At 45.0% G+C, this 19,395-nt stretch overlaps 1 protein-coding gene across 6 annotated transcripts in view; it reads left to right on the top strand.

Annotated features, from left to right (window-relative positions):
- Positions 1-19,395, top strand: part of PFKFB4 (6-phosphofructo-2-kinase/fructose-2,6-biphosphatase 4) — a 142,461-nt gene that overhangs the window by 92,103 nt on the left and 30,963 nt on the right. For 5 of the 6 annotated variants that reach the window (XM_038740808.1, XM_038740806.1, XM_038740810.1 and 2 more), the window contains exons 11-14: positions 2,288-2,417; positions 2,687-2,749; positions 3,994-4,058; positions 18,640-18,798. In XM_038740808.1, the coding sequence (XP_038596736.1) occupies positions 2,288-2,417; positions 2,687-2,749; positions 3,994-4,058; positions 18,640-18,702 (321 nt within the window). In that variant the 3' untranslated portion in view covers positions 18,703-18,798. Of the gene's footprint in view, positions 1-2,287; positions 2,418-2,686; positions 2,750-3,993; positions 4,059-11,232; positions 15,537-18,639; positions 18,799-19,395 lie in introns of those variants that run through there. The other variant, XM_038740809.1, reaches the window with a different exon arrangement.

Raw genomic sequence — 19,395 nt, 5'->3', positions numbered from 1 at the left:
ATACATTATGGGTACATACATAAGTGCTGTTATGATGAGGGTGGGGTGAACAGAGGGTGCAGATCCAAGTGCAAGGTGATACAGAAGGGAGTGGGCGAAGAAATGAAGGCTTAGTCAGGGAAGGCCTCTTGGAGGAGACGTGCTTTCAATAAGGCTTTGCAGGTCGGGAAAGTGATGGTCTTTCAGATATGAAGAGGGAGGCCACAGGCAGGATGTGGAAAAGAAGTTGGTGGCGAAGTAGACAAGAGCAGGGTACAGTGAGTAGGTTAGCAGAGGAGCTAAGTGTGTGGGCTGAGTTGTAGTAGGAGAGCAGCGAGGGAAGGTAGGAGGAGGCAAGGTGATGGAGTGCTTAAAAACTGGTAAGGGGTTTCTGTTTGATATGTCCAAGTCCCTTTCCACTTATTAAAGTCTGGTACAGGGTTGGAAGTGGCACGTGTGTGGTTTGTCCTGGCCAAAAGTTGGGTCAGGCTGGATATGGGCCCCTAGATCCTCAGGCTAAGGCCTCAGATTGTTGGCCTGGCCCAGATCTCCCGAGATAGCACTGGCAGCAAAACATCCTGGAAGATGGGGTGGGAAAACACTTGTGTAGCTACAGGAATGAAAAGCAAGACTGACTTGAATAATAAGAATTATGGTATTTGTGAAGTGCTTACAGTGTGTCAGGTACTGTACTAAGTGCTGGGGTGGATACAAGCAAATCATCATCATCATCAATCGTATTGAGCGCTTACTGTGTGCAGAGCACTGTACTAAGCGCTTGGGAAGTACAAGTTGGCAACATATAGAGACAGTCCCTACCCAACAGTGGGCTCACAGTCTAAAAATCAAGTTGGGCACAGTCCCTGTTTTGCACAGGCCTCACAATCTTCATCCCCATTTTACAGATGAGGTCACTGAGGCACAGAGAAGTGAAGTGGCTTGCCCATGGCCACACAGCAGGCAAGTGACAGAGCTGGGATTAGAATCCAGGACCTTCTGACTCCCAGGTCCGTGCTCTATCCACTATGCCATGCTGAAACCCCAGTTGCCGGAAGCAGGGGGTTTCCCCTGCCCAAATCCAGATCTAGGGATGGCTTGCTGTCCAACAATTATAGTGTTGTGATGTTTTAGACCATAGTTGGCCCTGCCTAGAACAGTGAGAAGCCTAGAAACCTTTCCTTCCCAGCAGTAATGTTACTGACATTCTTATTGTTGTTTTTTGTTGTTGTTGTTGAATTTATCCTCCCACCCTTTTACTAGGTGCCTATCCTTCTCCCCTTCCCTCCCCTAGATTGTGAGCCCACTGTGGGCCTGAGGCATGGCTGAACCAATGTGCTTGTGTATCTCTTCGGTGTTTAGTACATGATTTAATACATGTCATTGCTACTACTACTACTGCCGCCATCCTTGAGCACTGCAGACTTTTGATACTCGAAAACCCAACAGGGAATTCTTTCACAAGAACTATGATAAACAAAGGAGACCTCTGTTGTCTTTATTTTTTAACACACAACCTAGAATCAATGGTCCTGCATTGTAATTACTTTAGACGGTGCTGAGTGTACCATCTGAATATGATACGCAGATGAGACTTAAGATAGAATGAAAATGGTGTTAAGCTCAGAAGTAGTGCATAGGAGTCTCCAGACTAAAGCTTACAAAACCTATTTTTTTTTTAAGATTTCTGATATTTTGCAGAGTTTCTTTTTGCATTTTCTCTTTCTGAAATTTCTCTTTTTATCAATAAGTAACTGGGCAGCCTTCTAGCTATACAAATCAGCACAGGCCTGTGTCACCAGGACCTGAGAAGTCCGGGCGCTGGGCCTTATTGAAACTGGGCTCTGAAAAGAGTTTTATTAAAAATGGAAATTGTGACTCACAATGTAACTACTCTCACTTTCTTCTATTCACTGATAGCAGGTACATCATTATAAGAGTAAAGTTGAAGCAGCTTGTGAAAATATTGTGGGATGACAAGTAATGGCTTAGTGGAAAGAGCATGAGCCTGGGAACCAGGGGACCTGGGATCTAATCCCAGCTCCACTATTTGCCTGCTGTGTGACCTTGGGCAAGTCACTTAACTTCTCTGTGCTTGTTTCCTCATCTGTAAAATGGGAATTCAATACCTGTTCTCCTTCCTACTAGACTTTGAGCCCCATGTGGGCCAGGGACTGGGACCAACCTGGTTAGCTCATGCTTACCACAGTACTTAGTACAGTGCTTTAATAAATAACATTATTATTTTTCATTATTACTAGTATTAATTTTTTTATGAGTTGAACCTCTGAACTGTGTTGCTTTTTTCCAGTCCTATGAAGATCTCGTTCAGAGACTGGAGCCAGTGATAATGGAATTGGAAAGGCAAGAGAATGTCCTAGTGATCTGCCACCAAGCTGTGATGCGCTGTCTTCTCGCCTACTTTCTGGACAAGGCTGCAGGTGTGTAAACCCATCAAAATGTTCTGTTTGGAGTATTCTAGTGTACTGTAAACATCTCAATTCACAGTGAGTGAAGTTGCAAAGAGAGTTAATTTTTTTTCTTTGCTTTGTGCATTCATTGGTCAATACCTAAAAAAATTAATTTGGTGGTGGGGGAGGAACCTTAGAGAATGTTTTTCCAGAAAAAGTGGTTTATTCAGAATTTACCAAGGTGTAGCCAGTTTCCTTGTGCATTGTCCTAACATTTGTATGTGATTTGTATTTCTCAGAACAACTGCCTTATCTCAAGTGCCCGTTGCATAATGTCTTAAAGCTAACCCCTGTGGCTTATGGTAAGGAAAAATGTTTGGGATTTATTTTTTTGGCAAACTCATTCAAAGTGGTCATGTTTCCAATTGTCCTCTCCGCTTCTTCCCTGTAATCATTTGCCCTCTCTTTATACATTATGGCTTTCCAAGTAAGTTAATCCTCATACCTGCATTTTTTTAAAAAGTGAAATCGTAGTTATGTTCAGTGCTAGCTAGTTACCATTTAGGCCATCTGAATTATTTCAGCTGGAGGAAAAGTTTTGTTGATTTGTGTGTGAATTAATCATAAAAAAAATTGGGACTCATGACAAAGCTGGCTGTATGGAAATACTTTGAGAAGCTAGAGGCTCAAATGAGTTGAACCATGACTTCAGTTCAAATGTAAGGCCAAGAAATCATTATTTCTTCTAAGTAAGAATAGCCTGGGAAAAGGACCTCAGAGTAGAATAACAATCTATAAAAATGATTTCATAATTGTTACTTCTCAAAGTAGTGTATATGTTGCAAAATAAATTGAGCCAGCTCTCCATTCCAGTGGTATCTACTACCCCAGAGCTATTGGAGCAAATTGCTATCCAAAGGCCCTGAAAATTCATATTTTTTTTTTAAAGGATGTCAGACTGAGAAAGAATTGAATCTTAATGTTTCTACATAATCAATTCAGCTGTCGTGTCCTCCCCTTCCCCTCTGTTAAAACAATTGAAGCTGTTGGATTGCCATTTGTGTTGAGTGGCTTGAGGCCCTTGGGTACTGCTACTCTGGGCCAGCTGACAAATTTTTAATATCCCTCCCTCTGGATCTTGAATTATGATGGGGATATTCATCTTGGCTCCACCCCAAGGGAGGCAGCTGTGCAGCTTGATGGGCCCAAGAAAGTTATTAAAGTGATCTGACAACATGAATCTTCCTGAATTGTATGTGATTTCAAACAAAGCATCCAGCTTAATGAAAAATCGTTTGGGTTACTATAGTACCACAACTGGGAAAGGAAGTATAAGGTTTGATGGGTTCTGTAATTGTGCAGCTGTGATCAACTCTGATTCCCTCTGGAGTTTGTCTATTGGGGAGTTTAAGAACATTCAGAATTTAATAAAAGAATCCAAAGATGAGCTGAGGGAAAAGTGATCTTTTGTCGTCCGTTTAGTTTTAAACTCCTTATTCTATCTATGTGTGTTGGGCAGGAAGTGGGGGGTCGGGGATGGTAAAGGGCAAATTTCGTAGTCTAAGTGGTTTCATTTGTTGATTGATTTTTGCTTTTTCCTTGGCAGGTTGTAAGGTAGAATCTATATTCCTGAACGTCGAAGCTGTGAACACGCACAGAGATAAGCCTGAGGTAGGAATGCCTTCAATTCAAGTAGCTGGCATCTTAAAACTCCAAATGTATTTTATGGAAGAATTTCTGTAGAACGGGTTTACTTAATCCACCAATTTCTTGGTCAGGCTTCAATCACCAGTATACAAGGACTAGTTTGTAGAGTCTCTGGTAGCATTTCTCCCCAAAGCTAGACTGTAGTAGTACTCTAAGATGAGTCAAAATAATGTGACATTGTTGGACTTTCAGAGCAGTTGGCGCTTTGCCAACGCCCAGGTTGATCCTGCTTCCAGCAAGATTGTTTTAATTAAGTGCTTAAAATTGTCTTTTTCATACAGCATGCGTTGCAGAGAATATAATCTGATGACTGTCAAGGGAATTGGGGTGAGAGAGAGAAGAAGAGACACCTCCTCCTTTTGACCCCATTTTGAGACTTTAAATAGGCTAAAATCCATACCTTCTCTCAAGAATTAAATCTCCTTAGGTTGATGCATCTAGGAGAAACTAACTGTGGGCTTACATTCCTGGGGAAGAGGAGAACCAGTGAATTGCTCCCCCTTCCCATCACTCCAGCCCTCATCTGCTCCTGCCACTCTTGTGGAGCCAAATTGCTTGAGAAGCAGCGTGGCCTAGGGGAAAAAGCCCGCATCTGGGGGTCAGAGGACCTGGGTTCTAAGCCTGGCTCTGCCACTTGTCTGCTGTGACCTTGGTCAAGTCACTTCACTCCTCTGGTCCTCTGTTTCTTTATCTGCAAAATGGGGATTCAATACCCCTTCTCTCTCCTACTTAGACTGTGAGGCCCGTGTGGGACAGGGACTGTGTCCAACCCAATTTATCTTGTATCAGCCCCGGTGCTTAGTACAGTGCTCGGCATGTAGTAAGCACTTAGAGTATTATTATTATTATTATTATTATTATTATAACAAGGGCACAAATGATCAGCCCACACATCTCCCCTCTGGTGGTTGGGCCCTGGGCAGCCACCTTGGCTGCCCTAATGGCAGTTCTACCCCTTCTGACATATTTGCTACTTTGGTTGTGTGGTGGTTACAAAGGTAAGCATGTATTTGTAGTTCATGCTTTTCAAATGGGTGTGTGTGGGAGTGGGTGGTGTCGTCCATTGTGGGGCAGTAAGAGAATATGGCTGACTGTCAGGATGTCTTGCACAGACACAGATGAAAAGCTCACTTAGAAAGAAGCTTAGCTTGACATGTCTATTTTTTTTCCCAAAAAAACTTGTACTAGAGAGGCATTTTCTTTTCCCCAGGTTGTTTGCATTATCTCATCAAAATCAGGATTACTTTGAATGATATTTGATATAGAATTATCATTTGCTCTGATAGTAGCCCGTCCTGAGGAATTGCATCTCATGATTACTAAATCTAAAGCCAATCGTGTGAAGTCCTTGTTGCTTTTCAATTTGTTTTGATGTATAGTCTACAGTTTGCTTATTTTCTCTCTCAACCTTCTGTTTCTGACCAGTCCTGCAGAAATAGCTTTGTTGTCCCCAGGATGAATTAGGGACTTAAGATGAGGGTGGGTTTTCAGGAGAGAAAGCATTATTAGTTAACAAAAGTTTCAGGAAGCCATAGGATTGAGTTTTCCTTATTTCCAAATGGAATATGTTTTAAAGTTCCCCAATATCGGGGAATTTGAACCTTAAATAAGTGTCCTAAAGTGTTCGGGCAAACTTTAATTTTGCTGTTGAACTAACACTCTTGTGAAGTACTCTTGGCTTCATGAGAGGTGGATAGTACCTCCTCTCCTTCAGGCAGATGGAGTTTTATTGTGGTAAATTTAATTCCAAGCCAAGTATATTAACAGGCAAGAAAGAAAGTACAAGTCCATAGGGTTTGTAAACAAAGGTTTTTAAAGGTAACAGGTTTGTAAAGAAATTCAATACATTATAGCCACATATTTTAAGATGTGACTTCACGCTGAGATGACCAGATTGCCTGTTGGGGTCAGATCAGTATGCCATATCCTTGCCATCTCTGACTGGTGGCAGTTCATTTTCTCCTTTCACCATTGTGTTTCAAAATCATTTGGTTATGGGTGTTATCAATAAGGTTATCGAGTGCTTATTGTGTGCAGAGCACTGCACTATTAGTTTAGATTTTTTGGGAAAGGGGGATATAGCAAGACATTTTTTCCTTTAACACATAGAGAAGTTTGACATAGTACAACTGTTTCTTTAGTTTTACTTTGAAAGAAGCTCAGGGAGAATCTATTGCGACAGCCTCACAATCAATCAATATTTACTAAGCACACAGTACTATGGACTATATTATTGCTAAGCAAAGTTAGGCCAGGCTTGGAGTTCCACCCAGCACCCACTGCTGATCGTTTATCTTGATGGCTGAAAACTCTGGTTAGTAAAATATTGACCTTCAGCTAGTAGTAGAGCTTGCTAGGTGCATTTTGAATCTCCTCTTTCCCTTTTCACTTGTTATTGTTGCCTGTTTGTTTTCTACAGCTTTCTTCCAGCCATTTGTCCTGTTAAATATTTTCTTTTCATAGAGGGGATTTTTCTAGGAATAGATTTTATTTTCAACTTTAGAGATGACGAGCAATCCGGCCTTAGGTATTGATGTACCTCTTGAATTATGGCAAAATTTTAGTGAGGGGGAGAGATTAGATGGATTTCTAGCATCCTGAATTGACCTGGTTTTTGGAGCCTACAGATTGATTTGATTCTGGGATACCAAAACTCTCTGGCTAGCATGCTTTCCGCCCAGCCCAGCCCAAGAGTATGAGACTCCTCCTTCTCCTGAAATGCCAGAGCATTCCAGGCCAGGGGTACCAGCTCCACAGAAGCGAGGAGGGCCCAAGGTTGTGGGGTGTGAGTGTGAATTGTGCTTGTGCCCTTGGCCCAGAGTTGTGAGGGTCAAGCCATTAGCTTCACCCACACAGCTCTTGGTGCTAGGTTCAGGCTGCCAGCCCATATGGGGCTCCTGTCATTCACACTAGGCTATGAGCTTGGGCCAGAGGCTCTTCTAGCCCCAGAGGTCCCTGGTGGGGAAACCACGTGCCCACCTCACCCCTAGCGCTCTCCAAAGAGTCTGGGGAATCCTGTCGGGCTGAGCCAGGGCTTGGGGCCCTTCTGCAGCTCCAGTGGTTGGATAATCCTTACCGGGCTGGTTCTGCACAGCTGCTGATCCCATTTCATGGCTGGGGCTGCCATCTTCTGCCACCACCTCCACACCGCTCGACTCATCTGGCCCATCGTGGGCCAAGCTCCATTATCTCTGCCACTTGACTGGTGGTGGCAGAAGCTGCCAAACTGCATCATACCAGAGGGGAAGAACCCTCTTCTCTTCCACTCCTGTTCCCCCTCTCCTTCCCTCTACCCTCCTCTCTGCCTCCCCATCCCCATTTTTTCCTTATCAGTATGAGTGCTTACTGTCTTTAGAGTACTGAACTAGGCACTTGGGAGCACACAGAAGTAGAAGGCTTACAACCCAGTTTTGGAAACAAGCAGACATAAATTGCCATAATGCACTAGAGGAAAAAGAGCAAGAGTAGGGATGAAAATAATAAAAATTCCCTCCATCCTATCTGGAGCAAAGGGCAAAAATGGGGCCATTGCAATTTGGAATGTCTGGGCTTAGGTGAAACTCTGGAGCAAAGAGCCCCTCAAGCCAGTGAAGCCTTCCTTCAGACGTATTCAGTTAAATCCCGGGATAGCTTAGTTGCCAAGGGTCAGCTACACTGAACATCTGTGCAGCTTCTTGGCTAGGTAGATTCCTAGGGGGTTGGGACCGTTTAGGACTTTTAAAATAGAAGGATTCATCTGTTGGAAGTGTTTTTTGGCCAGAGAAATTTAGTATTTGTTCAGAGCCCACAATCTGCTATTTGCTGAATTAACCCTAATTTCCCAAAGCTTCCAAACAAGAAGTCAGCCTGGTATAATTTGGCAGTTCCATCATTACTGGCTTAAAACACTCTGGAGTTCTGTCTCTCCACATTCAAAAGTAGAACACAAGATTTGTTTCCAAATGTTTGTTTTCTTTCAGAGGCTTTCTTTAACAATTTAGTGCCAAGCTCACCTCCCTGCACCATGTGAAAACTCAAAATATTAATTGAAAATAGAAATTCCCATCATTTGAGGCAGGTCCACATACCTCTTATTTGACAGGCAAATGAGGAAAGGGCAATTGGGAATTACCAGCTTTAGTTGTGGTGGGTTTTTTTTTTGTTGTTGTTTTTTCTTTCCTCCCACCCAAACGGAGGACGACGCAGAAAGGCGCCAGGAACAATTTAGGAAAATTCAGGGGCTGACAATTAGTCCAAGAAACTGTATACACTTAGGGCAATTTTCTCTGTAGCAGATGCCAGGTATCTCAGCTCATGGTGAGCTCCCTGCCCCTCTTGCCCTCTTCCCTGAGCTTTTCAGTCCTGAAGTCTCAGGACTGAGGCTCATTCTTCATACATTATGGGAAATTCCACCCTCTCCCTGACACCCCTTGATCTTGTACCATCTCCTCCCCCTAACTTCTCCTAGCTCTTTGGACATATGGTTATTCCCATCTAGTTTTCAGGCCAAAGGTCAGGGGATGAGAATGAGAGGGCTAGGATGATGATGCTGCTGCTCCCCCTACCTCTGTTAGTATCATCTTCTCCCTGACTATAGGGAATCCAGGTCTTATGGCATGTATCCAGAAGCATTAGAGTTGTGGACAGGCTAAGCCCAGCCTGTGGGTGTGGACAAAACTCAGCCTTGCCCAATCTTATTTCCTGGACATGGCGAGTGGGGTCAGACACATGTGATTCATTGCATGGTTGGTCACAAATACCTGCTGGGACTTCTGCAGGTGCACGGGGAGTCCAGTGCATACCTAACCCATGGCATTGGGGTGGAGTGCCACGATTGCCATCCCTTGGTTCTCAAATCCAGTGAGCGAGCACAGCTACCCCAGCCTGTGCCCAACCTACTGCTCCACTCTGTCCCATGCAGGGCATCCCAGAAGGCTAGATTCCTAATTTGGATAAGGTAAAGAGTGAACCCAGATGAGTGAAACAAGTTCACAATCACCACCAAATAGTATTTTCCACCCCTCTTGATTATCCAAGGGATGAATACCCAGTTTGTGAATTCCAGGCACCTGGCTTCTCGCCCTCCTCATCTTCCTCCTCACACTCCTTGCTGCCTGGTTTTCATTGGCCATCAGCCCTTCTACCAAAGGGGAAGCGGGGAAAGGAAGTGAAGCTCAAATCAGTCAATTTTGTTCCCTGTGTGCAGCTCTAGGAAAAAGCTTGGTAGGAGAGGAGGTAGAGCTAATAATTACTGGAGTGAGGTTTTGGGGCTTTCGGTTGGCTGTTTCTCCCTTTTCCCATTCCCAGAAATAACCCCGAGTTGACTGAATTCAATTGCTGTTTAAAAGACTTCTGCAAAGGGCGGGATACCTCATGAAGTACCTGGAACAATCACTAAGCTTGTGTGTGAGAGGCATTTTCATTGCCAAACTATTTGCAGGACACTGAGAGGAGTCTAGTCTTGGCCTTAAAACCCCAGCTTGATTTGATTGATGGTCTTTTCCCCTTTAAAATGCATTTTTGGGAGGAAGTGAATTCCGTGGCTTCTAAACCTCCATTTCCCTCAAATTAAAAGTATGGCATAGGGCCCAAGTATGAGAAGATCATCTCAGGACAGGATCTAGCGCAGCATCAAGTATGAAAAATCTCTTGAATCATTTTGGAAGACACACTGTTTAGAGTAAACAAGGTGCTAGAGACTAGTATTTATTTGGAAGAATGCCTCTTGTTTCACAGCTATTTTTTTACTGTAACTTGCTTGGATTGGGTTCACAATACAGGAATTCTTCAGCTTGAGGTGACGGCACCCATTTTTTCATATCTGTTACAGCAGGGATTGGCAAGGAGCATCTTAGAGGTCTGTTGGAAGTAGTATTCCTTAGAGTTAGTGGTTTCAGGCTGGGAGAAGGGGAAAAAGATGGAGAAGTCCTTTCCTTCCCCTATTTTCCTATGGGACTTTGATCTCTAGACTAGAAGCAGCATGGCCTAGTGGATGGAGTACGGGCCTGGGAGTCAGAAGGACCAGGGTTCTAATCCCGGCTTTGCCACTGCCTGCTGTGTAACCTCAGGCAAGTTACTTAACTTCCCTGGGCCTCAGTTACCTCAGCTGTAAAATGGGGATTAAGACTGTGAGCCCCATGTGGGACAGGGACTGTGTCCAACCTAATTAGCTTGTATCTACCCCAACGCTTAGGACAGTGCTTGATGCATAGTAAGTGCTTAACAAATACCATCATTATTACTATTATTATTATTATTATTAGAAGGGATTGTGAGTCTCTGTATCAACAGGCGATGCCGACCATGCCCTTGAGGAGCTAGTGGGGGAGGCAGGTAGACATAAATTGATGAAGGAAAGAGGTTGAGTAGGAGGGAGAGATGCTTTGGGAGTTTTAAAAAAATAAGTAGTAAGAATGATGATAGTAGTAATAATAATAATAATAATAATAATGGAATCTACTAAATGCTTGCCCCTTAAATCCATATTCCTGCTTGTCAGGTCGTCTTCTAGCCTTGATGGGGGTGGGGTGGTCAGAAACCAAATTCTGAGTACGTGGCACAGCTGCCTGCTTTCTTTCCTGGCCAGAGGTCAGAGACTTCTTGGAGCCAGCTCAAACTTTCTGCAGAAGAGAAATTTCAAAATCTGGGGGATTAGTCTGCCTGCCAAGAAACCCGCATGAATCTTGCAAGACTTGGGAAAGTCAAGTGTGCTGTTCCATGCTACCATTATTCTTTGGGAATAAGTTGTGTATCTGGAATGGGGACGAGTAATCTTGAAGCCTAGGGAGGCTGTGAACTTGTTGGACGTTCAGAGAGATTTTGTTTTATGAGTCCAAAGGTCAAAGACAGTACTAGAGAACTTTTTCTAATAGATGATTTCAAATAGTTTTCAATTGGATGTGGAAACAGTGCATTTAGTAACCATTCTCTAAATTTGAGAAACTTGAAACATGAGTGCTGAGATTCTGGCTAATGCCACAAGAAACACTGCAGTCTTAATGCACTGGTTTGGGGAAAGCTGTCACTTGTGAATTTTGTGAGCTCACAATGGTTATATCAGTAAATGCCACTCTGTTTTGTGAAAATAGATGATGGGTAACTTACTAATTCTTCCTGTTGCATGATAAATGTTCTCCTCTGTATTTTTATTATTATGCAGAATGTAGACATTTCGAGACCTCCAGAAGAAGCCCTTGTAACAGTCCCTGCTCACCAGTGAACCTGTATCCTCATCAGCCATGAAACTTGTGGTGCTGTCTTCATCTTAGTCCTTAAGCAAATACCACCATTTTGGTCCCATTAAAATTCATTCCAAATTCAACTTATTGCAACTTGCACGTGAAACTTAGAGCTCTAAAGCATCAGTCTAAGTGTGTTGACTAATTCTCTGTGAAAGATTAGAAGTCATTGATGGGCTAGAATGCCGTTTCCTGTTCTTGTAAGCTTTTTGTAATCATTTGGTCTTTCCACTCGAGTTTAGAGTTTATCATCCAGTAGCAAGTGTGCCTTTTTTGGAAGTGTTATACTCTAAAAGCTGTGAAACTTATTGGGCTTCTTGCGATAGGCTCATGTTCTGTGATTCTCTGAGTGTGAGTGGACTGCTGGAAAGAGCAGAAACCAACCACAACTTGTTCATTGATAGGTGTTTCTATTGAGGTCATGCCGGCGTTCTGCCTGAGTTCCAAGTTCAGCATCCTCCACAACTCCCGGAGCAGAGCAAACCCTGGGAGCGACGAGGTCGCTGTCTGTGTTGTTTTGTGTTCAACTGTTGTTCTAGTGAAGCTAAATTTCTTTTATGTATCATGCTTGTTTTTGAGACAGACCGGCCCCGGTTAGCCAGATGCTTAGCCCAGCCCTCCGAGAAAAGGTGGAAACTAAAATCCTGTTCTTTCAATGCCAGGAATTAAGATAGCAATTTGCGCAAAGTAACCGACTGATTTGAAATGGTTAAATGGGAGCCTCCCCTAGCATTCTTCCCCAAGGAAGAACTGCTTTATGTTGCCCTATATTAGTGAACCACTTGACCTGTGCATGGAGGATATTGATTGTGTTGAGTCCTTGCTGATTGTACACAACACTTCATGCTTGTGGGTAGCCCAGGGATGAATGTGTGATTGTAACATCAGTCAGAAAAACATCTCCCATCCTAGGGACCCCTCTCAAAAGGAGTTAGTTTACATTTCCTGGAGGGAACGACCCAGAGAGCATGCTGTCTTCTAGGCGGTGCCCCATGAGGTGTTCTGGTTTTGGCCACGCACCTACTTTGTGAAAAGATCTAGCTGCTCTTTTAATCCGTGTCCAGTATGGTGTCTTGCCCGTGGTTGGCAGTCCAGACCGATTAAATGGTGGATTAAACGGCAGTGGGGTTGCACCTTTACAAACAAATACAGAGATTTACTCCTTGGAAGCTGAATTATGCAATCAAGGAAGTCCCACCTGGCCTCAGTGAGTGGGTGGATCCTTGGCCATGTGTAAAGCTACTCTGAGACAAAATTCCCAGTTTCAAAATGACACAGCCACAGTGCTAGATAAGAATAAGTAACAGATAAGAATAAGTAATGGTTAGAAAAGTACCACCTGTAGCCACTATCCCCCAGATAACAGCACACACCCTCCCAAAGGCTTCGGCCAGGGTTCAGCATTGACTCGGAGGGAAGGACTGCCTGCCGCTAAATCACCTTTGCCACCTCCCCCAGCTCCTGGCCTATCTACCCACTTCCAGTCTAAGCTTGCTGCTCTGTTGCTGGAGCATTGCCCAAAGGGTTGCCTCAAGGGATTTTGAATGCTGAGTTCCCAAGAAAAGCTGGAGTGGGGCATCTTGGAACTGGGCCATTCTGCCCTGGGGAGCTGGGCCGGAACCTGACTATGCATTTCCCAGTAGAACCTGCCCTGCTTCTGGTCTGTGCAGAGGAGAGGCTGGACCTCACCCTGTCAGGAGTGTGTGGGGACCAGACCACCATTTTACCACCTGATCAGGGACCACTTTGCCAAGATGGGTGGAGAGTAGCCATGTGGGAGGCCTGCTCATATTGCCTGCCTCTGAGTCCGGGCTCGGCCACCCGTGTGTCCGAGTCTGTGAAGCCCTCAGAGTGGCCGGTAATTCCACACCAACGCTGAACACGTTGGGATCAGTGAGGTGTGTGGGCTGAAAAGCTGTGAGCACAGAGAGAAGAGAGCAGGGCCTTCTGGGCTCACAACCACTCCTGGTCTTTTAAAGAGACCCTTTTGTTTTGCACTCTGTTGTCTCGGTCTCCTCTGAGCCGAGCAGCTAAAAACAAAGCTGGAACTGTTTCCTCAGTAATGTACCCTGTTACCCTCACTTTTGTTAATAATGCCCTATAACAGCTGTCGTTGAAGTCCTTGAGGTTCTGTTGTCTGAGAGTTCATTTCAGCCCAACACCTTTTCCAGCCTTGGTTTGTAGGTGGGTGGAAAATCCTGCTTGCCTCTGCCTCGTCTATCCAAAGAGGAAAACAATTAAAAAAAAAAAAAAACGAAAAAAAGCCCACACTCTTAACAACTGGCTCAGAGACTGTAGTTCTCTGCAGAGCCGGGCCAAGGATTGAACGGTGAGTGATTTCAGCTTGAGTTGTTTCTGGATTGCATTGTTGGAAGTTTGGTCCCTTACAATTCGAGCTCTGCTTTTTCCTGTTTGTGTCAGATGTTCTCCAGACAGATCCAATTGGATCTTCGAGGTGACAGAAGCTCTAATTTGCACTATGTAACAGTGGGGGAAAATGGTTTATTTGTATATAGAGAACTATAAGAGCTGATGCTTGAATTTACTGGGTCATTTAAACCCCATTTTGAAGGCCTGAAGGGTTGGAAGAAGATGCTGAATTTTCTTCCTTTTAAATGGCTTTCAGAATAAATTTAAGCAGGGGATAGACCCTTACTCTTTGTAGCATGTGATTTTAAATATATAAAATGCAGTTGCCTTGATCAATTTAGAAGAAGAGAAATACCTTAGGCTAGATGGAACTGTGCTATTTGATCCAATGCTTGTTTGTGTCAAGTGTCATGGGATTGTGGCTTGTGAAGCACTATCCCTTCCCCCCCCCCCCCCTTTCTCTCTCCCTCTCTCTTTTTGTCTTAGAAGAGTGGGGGCTGACAGCTGCCAGATTGTAAAGTGGGTGCTTGCTCGTTGCCCCCTCCTGCTGTTTTTTTTGTCCTCTTGGGTTGGACTTACAGCCCCCAAAGTCCAGAGGGGCCCTGAAGGCTGCACCAGGTGGATACCTTCCCTACTCCAGCTTCTCAGTGAATTGGATTGTGCCCCCATCATTAACAAATAGGAACAGGAAGGGTGCGTGTGAGGGAGGGGGCGGAGGCCAGACAGAGGAGTTTGGAGCAGATTGGGAGCTCAGCTTGGAACAATATTGGCCAAGGAAGAAAAGCAAGTACTCTTCCTCCTTTCACAAGTAGTCTTGAATTGTGCAGATCCACAGTCATGCCCCTCAAGACCAGTCATCATCAGCATCCCCATTGCCCCCAGGACTGGCAATGCTTGCTGTAAGCCGAGTACTCCTTGGGGGATATAGTGGGAGGGATCTCTGGCCTCGAAGACCTTGCAGTCTATTTTGAAGACCAGCAGATATAAATTGAGGAGAGTAGATAGATATGCTAAACACATGGATAAATTAAATGTTGAACCCCCAAGGAACTCTCCTGGGCTACCAATGCCCTTTTCAAGACTTAGCTGCCCAACAACATGGGAACATGGTGAAGGTGGGGGGTATCCACAGAACTGAGGTGAAACTGATCCCTGAGTTCATGTGTTAAGTGTATTTCTGAGGCGTTTCCCTTGTTTTCCCTGGTCTGCATGGGCAGGAGGCCCCTTTGGTCAGCAGTATCTGGGATGTCGGTGGAGTCTTAAAACTGTTTTTATTAACCAGGATGGTGGAATGGTTCCCACCTCACCCCCCCGCCCCTTGCCCCCCAAAGGGGCAATACCAATGAAGAGTTTCTTGTGTTGGGGTCAACACCATAAAGTGGTAATTTAATATAATGGGTGCAAATGGTTGCTTCTCCGTGTGTACATTTACATGCTATGTGTATTTTATGATTCAATTGCTGTTTGCCTTGGTGTTTTATAATTAAAATAACTGTTTAGAAGCCAGATGAAGAGAAAAAGAGGTAGAATGGGAGAGGGGTAAGTGAAGAAATAGGGGATTCTGGGAATATTTCCACCCAATTTATTAGTTTCCACTGGGGAAGCTGAGTTTTTAGGCTGAATGGGATATTCCTGCTAAGGATCTTTACATCCACTCCCGGAAATAAATGAAAACTCAAACTTTGATTTTTGCTTTGTATTTTAGATTGACAGCTGATGCTTACGTAGTGATTTTTTTTAACTAACACTTCAATGTTTGACATTTTCAATATTTTTCCTCCAACTTACAATGTAACTGAAGCCACAGAAAGCTCTGTATCAGCCATTAATTGCAATAAATGCTTTTTAAAGTTCACTCTTGCCTTTTCTAGTTTTTTTCCCCCCTCACTTTATGCTGTAGAACTTCCATCATGTGCTACAGGTCCAGATGCTTTGAGGCTTGAATCTAGCAAGCAGCGATTTTACATGACGAGAACGAGTGAACAAGCACCAGCACCTTTGAAATTGGGACACCTTTCTCCTCGTGGCTTTCCTTTGGTTTATGCCTCAAGAAAAGTGTGTCTCTTCCTTCTTTCTCTTCCTTCTTCCTTCCTTCTGGAGATCCTGCTTAGATTCTCGAGGCTTGACCATTCCTGGAGCCTTATGCTAAGGCTTCTAGAACTTAGGAAGGGACTTTGTTTAGAGTTGATTTCTTCAGGTCTGATGAAGACAGACAATTCTTTCGGTTATATGTGCACAGGCTGTTGTATTGTGTGCTTGAAGAAGATACCACTGATGGCAAAATGCATCTTGGGGTGCATGTGTGGCCCAAAAGGCCAGTGCAAGAACCCACAATCCCAACTGCACCAGGCACACGCATGTTGTGTGTGGTTATGCTTGCTTTCTGAAGCACCTGGAGATGTTTTCGCTTTGGCCTCCTTATCTCATGATCCTTTTAAAGCTTCTGCTCTGTGGGCCACCCTTTTGTGATGAAATTCACCACTAAGAGCCTGGGAAAGTTGTCTCTTTGGCAAGCCCATCATTGGCCATCATGAGTCTACATCTGAAATAAGAAATTGAAACCTGGTCCCTGCCAGGGACCCAGAGTTTGATTGGGAAGGGATGCTCTTCCTTCCAGGATGGCACTGGCAGATCTGGACATCAAAACTCAAACCCAGGCTGTGGGCCTGCTGTCAGGGAAGGGCCTGGGGAGGAACGAAGGTCAGGGGTTGAACGAAAGAGTATTAGGAAACTTCCTCCTCACCCTCCTCCTGAATAGAACCTAGAGTGATGTTCAGACCCTGGCGGAAATGAATGCGAACTCCAAGTGCTGGGCCCGGCCCATGGCCTGCTCTCCTGGACACTGGAAAGGTGCTCGGTGATGCTTCTGAGCAGCCACCCCGGGGGTTTCCTAGCAACGTTTTTCTGCTAATGCCCTTGGTAGCGCAACAAGAGAGCATCGGCCAGTCATCCTGGCAAAAAAAGGAGCGAACTGGTCGCTCTCTCGCCAAGTTGGTGGGCGAGTTAGAAGGCCCGGACCCCAGTTTCTTCAGAAAACTGAGGCAAATGCTTGCTATCACTGGAAATATCTGGGCTCGTGGGGATCAGGGGGAATCCACAGGGGATTCTCAATCTCCTCTTCCTCCTCCGAAGGCCATGTACAAGAAATAAGATTGGGTGCTAAGAGCTTCATCTCCTTACATCTCCCTTCTTACTTTCCAAGAAGGGTGCTGATGAGCAGTGAATGTCCTGAGGAGGTCGACCACCACGACCCTGGCACGGTTTAGTTGTGGGGAAAATGTTTTTGGGTGTCATGGCAACAGCAGCACCATTTAATGGGTGTCCGCTGTGTGCAGAGTACTTTCAACCCTTGGGAGCAGACAACAGAAATAAAAGCAACGATCCCCGCCCCCAGGGAGTTTACAATCTCATGGGAGAGATCGATGGATACAAATGCAAATTTACATTAGTAAGAACATAGGATTTTACAGATTGGGGTTTTTTTGCTTTTAAAACCTAAGTGATTGATTTGGGTTTAAAAAAGGATGAGGGCATATTTTGTTACCAAAGATTGGAAATGAACAGAGATGATAGAAACGCTCTCTGCCCGTCCCAGGATCAGGTGGACTATAAATGTTCTCTCAAAATGTGGGTGTATATAAGACATTAATCATCTAATGAAATACCAGGTTATTTCAAACTAATTGCATTGAAGCAGCATGCCTGGGCACTGATATTAATCACCAGTGCTATTTATGGCCTGGTGTGGGCAGTGGGACTTCTGATCCTGGAAGAAGAGGAGGAGGAAGAGAAGTGCTCAGAAGCCTGCCAAGAACCAGACCGCCTTGTTCAGCCTGTGTACACCTCCAGAGTCCCGTTCATTTAAAGGGGTGAGTGGATGAGAGACACGGAAGGAAGTCTGTTGACACTTGTGATGAGGTCTCCTTGCCCCGTACTCATTTGTGGCATTTAGAATTTGTGGGTCGCCTACAGATCCTTTAAGCCATTTTGCAGCCACTCATCACAACTTAGTTTCTTCCACCAGAAGCCGGATGGCAGTTCTCCGGGGGCTTTTGGGGTTGGCTGCTCTGTTTGGGTTTGACTCTAAACGCAGCGTTAGTCCCTGGGAACCAGATGGACAATGCTGTGGCCTTGGCTCTGGCTGCCCATCTGTAAGCTTCATTCCCAAGGGGCGAGTGGGACCCAACCTCTCTTGACTTGGACATCTGGCTCTTTCAGGCCAAGTCCGAAACCATTCTCCTTTCCCAATCAAAACGCCCATTGACAAGTTGCTCAGACCCAAACCCCTTACCAGCATCATTGGGGATTTTGCCAGTAGGAGAAACTTGGAGGCAATGATATACAGTGGATGCCTAGCTAGAGAAGAGATAAAACCACCTTTGCCGAGAGGACATTTGGGGGATGGAAATATTAGATGCCCTGGTGGGTCTCAGCCCATAGCTGGGTGATTCCCCTTCCACTGCAGGACCCTGGATTGTTTTCCAGATAAATGATTAATATGATTAAGTTGGTCAACAAGCCCACAGGCTCCTCTCCCTCAGGGCTCCTCCAACACTTTGTCAACTGAGCCAGGTGAGCCCTTGGGCCTCTCCCTCCTGCATCTCATGCTGTGGTTACCTCCCAGACAATCCACACCACTGTGGGGAGCAGCTCCTCTGTGGATTTGCACTGGGCAGAAAAAGGTTCTCAAGACAGGTGTGGAAAACTACAGTTAAGGAAGGAAAAGTCAAGTGTTGCCGGAATTCCAGCAGGTACACTACTCTGTTCCTACACTTCAGAGAACCAAGACTCTTTAAAGCATGTTTTTGGGTCCGGGGACACTGTGGGGACAAGCTTCTGGAGGGATTGGGGCATCCTGCTGGCCTTTGGTGGAAGAAGCCTCAGATCTGGAGAACTTGGGCTTGTCATGGTGGACTTGGGCCCAACAGGATGAACTCTCTCTCCGTTCTTTCCTACAGTTCTGGAAACCTGAATTTACTTCTGACCAGCTGTGGGAAACTGCCTTTTTACTGTGGAAATAACTGATAGGGCAGGTTTGCCCAAACTTAAAGCTGTGTTCCCAAGCCTATCCACCGTCGCTCAGAAAGCTGCTTCACCTGAGAGCTCCTTCGTCAAGGGTAACGTCTTTTCCCACAGGAGAGTGGGGCCTTGGAGGCATCTTTACTCAGGCAGAGGGTCTGGAGACCCATTCTTTGTCCTAGACACAAACACACATATAAGTAGTTCTTATTTGTAGATTATGCCACTGCCAGTCAAATTAACCTGTGTAGGCAAGGGACTAAAAAAGCTTGAGTAGGACCAGCAGTCCGAACCACACTGGGCAAACACAGTGATTGCCACATTGTGCTGATGTCGTTGTTAGCGGCACCCGACTGCTATTTTCATTTTTGCCTTGTTTCACAGTCCCCTCAAAACTTCTCAAAAAGAACCACTCATGATTTGCAGTGCTCCAGGCTGGTCGGTCTGTCACAGTAGTCTCCCAGCTGTGATACTGCATTGTCTAAGATGGCAAGTCACTACATCCTTAAAGCATTTTCTCAGTTTCCCCCCTCCTTTGGCTTTGTTGCCACTGTTCAGCTCCCCATCCAGCAGCTGTTTGGATATCCTATTGTTAATTATTCTCCCTATTTCTTGAACTAGTGAAGTCCACAATGGGTGAGGCCTCATTGAGTTCAGTCAGGCTGGGCTACTGCCTGGGGTCACTCTGGGATGGT

This window comes from Tachyglossus aculeatus, chromosome X1, assembly GCF_015852505.1.
Source record: "Tachyglossus aculeatus isolate mTacAcu1 chromosome X1, mTacAcu1.pri, whole genome shotgun sequence".
NCBI classification, from domain to species: Eukaryota; Metazoa; Chordata; class Mammalia; order Monotremata; family Tachyglossidae; genus Tachyglossus; species Tachyglossus aculeatus.
This window is presented reverse-complemented; position numbering and strand designations above follow the sequence as displayed.